The sequence below is a fragment of the Pinus tabuliformis genome, chromosome X (genome assembly GCF_031772625.1).
Source record: "Pinus tabuliformis cultivar Carrire ecotype Pingquan chromosome X, CPIR1, whole genome shotgun sequence".
Classification (NCBI taxonomy): Eukaryota; Viridiplantae; Streptophyta; class Pinopsida; order Pinales; family Pinaceae; genus Pinus; species Pinus tabuliformis.
In genome coordinates this window covers 411,591,035-411,601,521 of record NC_142308.1, presented here as the reverse complement: position 1 = coordinate 411,601,521, position 10,487 = coordinate 411,591,035, and the positions used below count along the sequence as shown (strand labels likewise).

The 10,487-nt window shown below is 40.1% G+C and overlaps 1 protein-coding gene across 1 annotated transcript; it reads right to left on the bottom strand.

Moving 5' to 3' along the window:
- Positions 1-761: 761 nt before the first annotated feature.
- Positions 762-2,450, bottom strand: LOC149140277 (uncharacterized). Its single transcript, XM_089450945.1, has 2 exons — positions 1,490-2,450; positions 762-1,144 (listed from the first exon to the last, which is right to left on the bottom strand). Exons 1-2 carry the CDS (start codon positions 2,448-2,450, stop codon positions 762-764), a joined length of 1,344 nt encoding a protein of 447 aa, XP_089307071.1.
- Positions 2,451-10,487: the final 8,037 nt, after the last annotated feature.

Genomic DNA, 10,487 nt, shown 5'->3' with positions numbered 1-10,487 from the left:
AGGTACAGCGACATAGCTTGAAGAATGGCTTTAATAAGTACCGCCCGGCTGACTAGGTTCAAAGTTTTGTGAGTCCATTGATTGAGACAAGATTCAAGTTTTTCAATTAAATTGCGCCAAGAGGAGTGATTGATGGCTGAGGTAGTGAAGGGAGCAACCAAGATACTTAGAGGGGAGGGTGGCCATGGGGAATTCCAGAATGCGGACTATGGCCGACTTGACTACCGGGGAGTGCTAAAGAAGAAAATCTGCGATTTGGAGCAGTTGATGCTGGTCCCTGAGGCTTCTGAAAAATCAGTTAGCACTGCTTTGAAAATTGAGGCTTCTTGAACAGATGGGTACCCAAACATCATCGTGTCATCAACAAATTGCTGATGGGAAGTAGCTGGCAGGTTGTGAATGGAGATACCCTTAAGCTGGTGCGTGTGGAGGGCATTCTTAATGTGACGTCCCAGGCCTTCAGCCATCAAAACAAAGAGGAAGGGGGAGAGTAGGTCACCTTGCCTGATACCCCGGGAGGGGGAGAAAGGGCGAGAGGGGATCCCATTTACTAGGATGGAGAAGCTAGTGGAGGAGATAAGGCTCATAACCCATAGAATCCAAGTGGGGCTGAATCTAAAAGCAGATAACATTTGCTGAATATAATTCCAACTAAGTTTGTTGAAAGCCTTGGAAAGATCCAGTTTAAGGAGCATACCTTCCTGCTTTGAATGCTTGAGAGTGTGGGTGATCTCATGCGTGTGGATGATTCCGTCCAAAATCTATCTTCCTTCCACATAACCTGATTGTTCCGGTGAGATGAGCATGGGCAGGAAGGGCTTTAGCCTGTTTGCGATGACTTTAGAGATGACCTTGTATATAACATTGCATAGTGCTATTGGCCGGAATTTGTCTGGTTTGAGCGCATCCTCTTCTTTTGGAATCAGGGCTATGAAGGTGGTGTTGAGCGAGGGAAGCAGCCAATGAGCAACTCTCGACTCCTCCACCACCTCCCAGACTTCCAGCTTTATGAAATCCCAGAACTTGTGAAAGAAAGTAGTGGTAAAACCATCCGGGCCGGGAGCTTTTCCATCTTTAAGCTGAGTCATTGCATTTTCCACTTCCTGCATTTGAATTGGGCTAAGGGGGAGTTCATTATGCTCCGCTGTGATTAATTTTGGTATATTGCAGGTAATTATTTCAATTGCCTGATGTCTGTTGATGTCAGGTTCTTGGTGGACCTACTTAAAGAGTTCGAGGAGTGTCTTCTCAATTTCCTCATGTTGCTCCACCTTTTCTCCTCCTGATTTTTGAATGTAAGGGATATTGTTGCCCATTCTGCGTTGCACTGTTGTTCTGTGGAAAAAATTGGTATTTCTTTCTCCCTCTTTTAGCCATCTGATTCTTGATTTCTGTTTCTGGCATATCTCCTCCTGCTTTCTTCTTTCTTCAAGCTGATTGTGGATGGTCTGCTCCTGTTCGAGGGTTCTCTCTGTATGCCCGCATGTACTTATTTCTCTTTGCAGTTCCTCCAGGGCTTTTTGAAGATCATTTTGTGCCTTGAATATGTTTCCAAAGGTCTCTCTGTTCCATCTCTTGAGACAGAGCTTTAGATGTTTGAGTTTCTGTTGAAACTGAAACATCTTGGATCCTTCTTGAGGGCGGAAGGAGGTCCATGTGGAGTTGACGAAGTCTCTAAGAGAGGGATGAGTGAACCAAAACTCCTCAAAGCGGAAAGGTCTTCGCGTGTTATTGCCTGGACGTTGCCATTGAAGGGCAACCGACCAATGATCAGAGCCAGAGTGTGGTAGAATGGCCGCCGAGAAATCCCCCCCCAAGTGGATCGAGTTATCTGATATGAGAAAGCGATCCAGCTTGGAGGCTATTTGATGAAGGCCTGCTCTGTGATTACTCCACGTAAAAGTGCCATTGCAGAACTGTAAGTCTATCAAGGATGCATTCTGAATAAAGTTTTTGAAGTAGGTGTTTTCCTGTTCCAACTTGTTTCTGCCGCCAATCTTCTCCTCTAATTTTGTGATCATGTTATAGTCCCCTCCCGCTATCCACAGAGGGTGCCTTCGATTGGCGTTAAGGACTTCTAAGGTGTGGAGGAGAGCAATCTTTTCCTTTGCTTCCTGAGGGAAGTAAACATTCGAGAGATTCCCATGAATATTTGTGCCGACTATGTGGAAGGTAGCCTGTATGAGATTGTGTGAAGCATGGAAGTCCGACAGAGTGAGTGCTTGAGAGTTCCATGCAATGGCTAATCCCCCTGAAGCGCCAGATGCATCTACAACAACTGATTGACATCCTGGCCAAGCTTTGGAGAAGATTCTTTCTAGAGTTGTGCTATTACATTTTGTTTCTTGGAAAAAACAAATTTGTGGCTTTTCCATTTTTACCATATTTTTAAGCATTCTGAGTTTTCCTGGGCCGTTGAGCCCCCTGAGGTTCCATGAAATGAGCTTCATGATTCACTATTGGGGGAGGGCTTGTAGTACTTCGTAAGCTTAGCATACCTACCGGAGTCTACCAGAATCTTCCCGAGCGCTATTGTTCTTTGGAGGTCTGTTCTTCTTCCCCTTTTTTTGGAATCTTTTTGGGTTTGGCTAAGATCCCAGTGACTTCCTGGCTAGATGCCAAGCTGATTTTGATAATAGGCCCTGGAAATGACCATTTCCTGTTTGTCCAGCTGTAGTTCTGGGATGCTTTCATATGCTTTCTTCTTGCATGCTGCTTCTAGTTCGAGTATGTCTAATCCATGTAGATCTATACTTTCCGGCTCTTCCTCCATTTGTTGCACCTGATTGTCTTCTTCCGTGGGAATATCTGGATCCTGGGCGGGGCCAGAGGATCCATCAACCTCCATTTCGTTATCTTTGTCCCGCTGCTTCTCTTTGCTCTCCAAGTTGTGGGCTGGGGGATCTTTAGAGGGAGGGGTTTTGGATGGAGGGGCCTCGGGAGGTGGCTGTGAAGAGGAAGAGGGGTGGTCAGAACTTGGAGGAGAGGAAGTATTATGCTCATCCGAGATATTAGCTAGGATTCCAAAGTTGTTCCTGATTGCATGGTCAGAGGCCGTATTCTGTTTGGGTTTCTTCCATGTGGGTGGTTTTTTATGCGCTCTCTTGTGAGTGGGGGCTTTGATGAAGCCATCATTGGACTGCGTTTATCTTGAGCATTCAGGGGGCAATCTCTAAATAGATGCCCTATGGCATGGCATTTACGGCAGCGAAACGGAACATGTTCATAGTCTAAAGGCTGGATCCACTCATAGTCACGGTGAGAGAGACTTACCGATTCCGGCAGGGCTTTGTCTAGGCGCATGAAGACGCATAAGTGGGTGTAGGATGTATATCTTCGTAGTTTCGTTTCTTCAGCAGTCCTTATATATTTCCCTAAGCCATTTCCTATGTTTTTCAGAATGTCCTCATCCCAGTATTCATCTGGTAATCCGTAAAGTCTTATCCAGACTGGTGTCCATGTAAGATCCTCCTGATCCGGGTTGAATCTGGGACCCCAATCCCGCAAGTATAGGCCAGCTGAGTTGAAGAAATAAGGACCCTCAACCAGGATTCTGTATTTGTCTTCCAGGCAGAAAAAGATTGCTGTGAAGAATCCTTTTGGGCCTAACTGCAGAGTCACATCTCCCTTAGGTTTCCATTTCGTTGCAATCCAACTATAGAGGGATTTCTCCGTCGACCAAAACCCTATGAACTTCCCAATGAGTGCATGATCCGTCATGTATTGGATTCTTGCTTCTATTTTTTCCCCCGACAGTTCGATTCTGGGTCGATGTGTAGCTATTGGTTTGCATGTGGTTGAAGAGACCCTCTGGGTACCCTTTTTTGGCGTTGGCTTCACATTCTCTCCATTTACCTTATCTTTCAGATGCTCTTTTCCTTTGCGCTCATTCTGGCGCAAGATTTCTGGATTGATGACGTTCTCATGGATTGATCCAAACCGAATTGATCTCTCATTGTGGTGCTGTACTTCGTGTACGCTGGGGGAGGTTGCAGAAGCCCCCCCCTGGGGGTCGCCCATGTGTCCTGCGCCCTCTTACTCCTCTGTTTTGAAAAGCCTGCTCGGATAGTCAGGTCCTTGTTGGTTGTCTGTGCAGAGCAGTTTGCGCCATCTGAGCACAATGCAGAACCCTAGCCGTAATCTCCAGAGCTCCGCAATCCGTTTCCGTTCTCCTGTGTTTCCCCACAATATGTTTGATTATTAATATTAATAAATAATATTAATACATGATTATACATGACGAAAGTTGAACAATGTTGAATATCAAACATAGTTGAGCATAATTAACCACATTATTAAATGCGGTTAACTAAATTTGTAATGTCACATTGTGATGTTGCAAAATTTGCAAAGCAATCTAACATTCTGATAATCTTTGTCACATTGTGACAATATTTTCCACTTTGTGATATTGGTTAGATTTATGTACCATTCCGAGGTGATAATAATAATATTATGATTATTATTATTATTAGTCATTTTTATTAACATTAAAATTATTATTTTTATTTTTATTAGTCATTATTATTAATATCAATATTGTTATTATGAAACATTTGTAAATCTTAATTTTGATTGATTAAGGATGACCTTAGCTTCCTAACGTCGAAAATGTTTGACTTTGGTCAATCATGGTTGACTATAATTGAACATGGTCGAGTTACATTGACTGACGATGACTATGAGTGAACACGGTTGACTATTGTTAAATATGGTAAACATAGGGTTGATAAAGTTTTACTATAAAGGTTAAATTTGTTTGAATATGTTTAACTAATGTGGTTGACTATGCTTGTCTATTAATATTTTGTTTGACTGAAGTTGAAGAGTGTTGAATGTAAATATAGTGAAAGATAGTCAACCACATTAGTCAATGCGGTTAACTAAATTTGTAATGTCACATTGCAATGTTAGATAAATTGTAATGTAATGTCACATGGCGACAATGTTTATCACATTTCAATGTTGGATAAATTTATGTGTCATTCTCATGCTAGAACATGTATGTCATAAATGTGAGGTTGGCTTGTTTGTCACATTATTTCATTTATATCAGTGTGATGCTAGATTTTTTCATCGCATTGTCAAAGCATTTATCTTCATAACAGTGTCACATGAAAGAAATTATACAACCACATGACGCTATTTTTTATGTAATATCATATTGCATGTTCATGTCATTTTATTTGCACAATCACATTTTGATGTTACTTTTGTAATGTAACATTGCAATAATATGTAATGTTAATCAAAATGAAATGTCTAATATTTTTTTGCAACAATGGTGATATTGATTTTTTTGTCACTAACTCATGTTGGTGTTTTTCATCACATTGTCCTAGCATTTATTTTTAACGTAGTTTGACACCATTTCTTTTGCACAACCACATTGAGATGTTCATTTTCTAATGTGACATTTTGGTGTTGGTTTTTGGTCATAAAAAAGTAACGCATATCTTTGTATCTTAACACAATGAAACTTTCATTTTTTATCATCACATTGTCTTGACATTTAATGTTACTTTCTATTTAATATAAATAGTGTTTAACATAACACCCCAATCGAGGGCTGTAGGGAGCCTGGATCTGAATGGGGATCAATCGCATGATTGAAGAACGAAGGAGGAGGGTATGTGGGTGGCCCATCCAAGGACCCCACACAAATGAGGAAAACGGAAATGGGAGAATGAGGCAAGTGGAGGAAGCCTCGGGAAAACAAATGGGTAGGTGGGTGAACATTCAAGGTAGAAAGGTGGCGAGTGAGATTAGTGAATGCATGCAAGGTGGGAGAAGAGAATGAGAGCCAAGAGTTGAGGTTGGTAGCTGAGAGGAGAACTAGACCTACAGGAGAAGGGGTTGTCACCAGCACTTGGATTCCACCTACATTGACTTGGAAAGAGACTAATATGTAAATTGAGCTCTCCTAAATCTAGATTTTGCATCAATGTTGCAAAATTGGAGGTGAGTCTAGCATAGAATGAGGGTGGTATTGAAATTTTTCAAAAAATGTTGGTCCTCTACTAAGTTGTTGATGTGTGGTTTCTTAATTGCTGTAGGAAGTGAAAGAATACGATAATTTTGGGTCAGTTGTCTGTTGTTAATGTTTGTATATGTATTGGTTGCATTTTATGGAAGGTTGGGGAGAAAGAAGGGATCTGTGGAGGGTTAGGAGGGACTCTCAGATCCTGGGGAAAGAAATTGGAAATTTCCATAGTGAAAATCAGCAGCCCAGGATTGAGAAGAGGTTATGGCTCCTTTGACAGCTTGCAGGGGTTTGGTAGCTTCCAGAACTAGTGGGGGGAGTGAAATGGAAGACAGTTTCAACTTGGCTAGTCCAGTTAATGGGGGTCATTCAAACCCAAGGGGAAAGAAAGAGATTCTATGGAATAGTGATGGGGGGAATCTTGACCAATGGGTTTCGGCATGGCATCCGAGTAATCTTGAGTGGCAATAGGATATTAGTAGGGAGAAGAGGGCATGGAACCCTAGTGCAACTGGTAGGGCCTCCAAGGTAAGCATTCCCTAGAGGAAATGGGGGCATGAGTGGGTCAGGAGCCGAAAGTATTGCTTGGGGGGGGGGGGGGGGGCACGGGGAATATCACGTAGGCAACTAAATCCATTTTTAGGCATCCTGAGTCACGATGGACTGCAAGGATAGGCCGGAAATTGAAATCATAAGAGGGAGGTGTTGAGGCATCTCAAGTCTAATGGGTCTGTCATTGCGGTGGAAATAGAGCGGACACCTAGAATTTCTGACTTTGGTCACCCCAAACCTTGTTTGCCAGCTCCTAGGAGTGGAGCTGGACCACAACATGGATCTTAGTTTAAGGAATCCAAGGGGGGATTTGAGCAAAGGAGGGAAGAGATACCCTTACATTCACGTGCAAGAAGGACCAAGGATAGATGGGAAGGGAATTGGGGGCAACCAGGTTGCTGAGAGAAAATTTGTAGTTGGTATTTTGTAAAGAAGAATTGCAAGGAAATGCAACATGCCGTGAATGAAATTCAAATTGTTTTAATGTTTTCACTTGTGTTAACATTATAGGTTTATTTAACTCCTATACCATTCAGATTTTGTCACTTTGTCATCAAGAGTAGGTAAAAATGCGAGAGTGGTGGGGACTGAAAAAATTGCAGAAGGAAAATATAGTGGAGGCAGAAGCGAGGAAGGGAAGAGAAGGAGTACAAAGAGAAAGTAAATAGGTAGAAAAGAAAAGGAAGGATATGGTGGCTTTGGAGAGAAAAACCCAATGAAAAAGGGGAAGCAAAATGGGGGAAGAAAGCATGCATAACTTAATGCATACATACCATGTAGGAACACGATCACGGGTAAAGGCTGTGACAATAACTTGGTAGGTAGAGTTAAATACCAAGGCCGTAAATGAAGAACTTCCTATGGAGGGCTAAGGGTCATCTCTCATCGACTTGAGCATACAAGAGGTCGTCAAACATTATTCAGACAAACCATCCAGCAGTTCTGGGTCATGAAGAACTTGCTAGCCAGGGCCATGACAACATAGAGGAAAAGAGAAGAACCAGTGCAAGACCGTGAAAAGGAACTAAGTATAAAGGATATCCAAGTGGTGCAGGTATAGCAATATCATTAGAACCCTGGGTTTGGGCAAATTGAAAAACAAATCCAAACCTTGTTGTAGAAGGAAGTGCCCAAGGCAAGGGCCAAGGACCCAACACCTATTGAATCATATGATGACTGATGCAGAGTACTAGAAATTAAATTTTGTTTTTATGATGGATAGCATTTACTTTACAGGTCAAATGATTAAGAATATAGTAGATACAATAGAAAACTTAGCATGGATGATAATGATTACACTGTTTAAATTTTGGACAACTTATGATGCTAATTGGTGGCCAACAAACCTAGTTTCCCTTGGGCAGGTTGAAGCCACTAGACATATTTTTGTTACCCACTTATAGAAGATTAATAGAAAAAAGAAGTACTACCAAAATTACACAGAAAAGAAATGTTTAACATAATATGTTAGATAATATTAATTGTGTTTATAAGGCACTTTTAACATTAATATTAATATTTAATGCTAATATATATGAGACATGAATAACATCCTAACGCAATAAATAATGTTTAACAACTTTATGATTGTCATTTCATATTCTTTACGTTCTTACTTATATTAATACTTTTTATCTTCATTATATAATAAAAAATAATTATTTTAGTTCCCTTCCTTTCTTTATGAATCAAGGCATTTGGAATTTTCAATTGTTTTAGATTATTAAGATAATATTAATAATAACTCAAAAGGGAAAAAAATGTTTTTGATTTTTTTTAGATAACATTTATTTTGAGAAAAAGTGCATAATAGTGTGAAATAATAAAATTGACATCAATACCTATTCATATCTATAATTATAATATTATATTTATAATTCTATATAATAATATTTATATTATTTTAGCATTATATTAATATTAATAATAAAGTATACTACTACTATTAATGATAATAATAATATATTTTATTATTAATATTAATATAATCCTAAAACAATATAAATGTTACTATATAGAATTATAGATATAATATTATTCATATTTTTAAATTTGATATTTATATTAATATCAATATTGTTAAATTTTAAAAGTATGGCAATAACCGAGATTAATCTTTAGTAGTGAATGGTGGACGGAGTTCTGCAACCAAAACCTAATGGCGACCATGTGGTAAAATCAGTGAGGAGGAATCAAGAAAGGTAAGGGCGCAGAAAACAGTGAGCTATAGCAAAAGACAAGTCGGATATCTGAGAGCCACAATCATGACAGAAGAGGTCAGGAGGGGAGAGATCCCCTCCTATCGGGATGCAGCAGTAGGGGAAGGACAGAACAGTCAGTCGGCAACGAAGAAGCAGAATGCGGGTCCTGCTCTGGGAGCAACATGGTAGGCAGGCAGAAGGGGAAAATGTCTACCCTATGCAGAGGAGAAGCCAAGGTTTGTAATCCCGCCAAATAAACTGGAAAGGTACAGAAGCTACATGAAGGATCATGCCCTTATCTGTAAGTTTGTTGGAGTCTGGTCATCTGAAAGAGACCTTACCAAATGGATTCAGCAAAAATGCCAGCCACAAGGACATATCGAGCTAAAGTTGGGAGCTAAAGGCTTCTTTACGATAATCTTATCTAACTTGCAAGATAAAGAAAAAATGTTTGAGAATGGCCCTTATTTTTACTATAATGCTGGTTTATTTATGAGATATTGGGAAGAATGCTATAACCCCGATAAGGAAAAAAATTTAGCAGCTCCAGTATGGGTTCGATTATTTGGGTTACCCATGGACTTTTGGGACCCAGAACTCTTGGAAGGGATAGGAAACACAATAGGTAGTTTTGTGAAAATAGTGGAAGGTATACATCATATGCCAGGATATGTGTGTATATGAACATTGCGAACCTAATCCCAGATTCCGTGGAACTAGAGTATCATGAAGAAGTTTGGCAGCAAAACCTAGAATGTGAGCATATACAGTTTAGATGCCGCAGATGCCATGAATATGGACACTTGGTTAAGGAATGCCCTATTACAATGGAAGAAGAAGAGAGGAAAAGTAAGCAGCAGAAGAGAAGGCCAGTAGACCAGGAAGGATTCCAAGAGGTAAAAATTAGAAGGAAAATAATCAAAGAAAACTCCAAAGAAGAAAAGAAAAAACAACAAATAAACCCAGGGAAATCAAATAGCTTTGAAATACTTCAGGAAGAGGGGGGAGATGAGGATCAAACCATGGAAAATTAGGAAGACAAAGAGTCAGAAAATAGCTCCAACAGCAAAAGATCACACAGAAAGAGGAAAGCCCCGAGTGATGTTGTGGACAAAGGCAAAGAACAGGTAGAACAGGCAGAACAGATGGAGACAAAAATCGAGATAACCAGGGATGATCTTAGCAAAGAAGAAGAAGTTCTGCGAAAATTATTAAATGAATGGAGAAACTTGAATGAGCACTTTATCTAGGAAGACCAGAAGAGGTTGTATGCGGAAACCTTCTAGCAGTATATAGCTAGACAGGAAAAAGGTAAAGAAGTGCTTGAAGAACACCAAGAGAACCAGCAGGATAGCAGAACAGATCAGTAAGGACAAGTCAAGGGTGAGAAAAAAAGAGAGGAAGGAGAAATATTAAAGACTCCATCCAACTAATGGGGGAAACGCTAGTTAACACGGGGAGAGTGGTTCCGCTTTCAACGGTTTTTCAAATCCTAAATCAAACCCCTCAATGATTTTGACATCCTAGAATATTACAGGCTTGAACAGCAAAGGGAAGCAGAGACATTTAGTGGAAATATTGAGGAAAGACAAACCACATATCATGCTTATTCAAGAAATGAAAATTTCAATCCAGAAGATGGAGGAAATACTCAATAAAATAAGTCTGAGATATGAGCAAATAACAATAGATGCTAAAGGAAGTGTGGGAGGGATAACAATAATTTGGAACCCAGTAGAAGTCCTATCAGA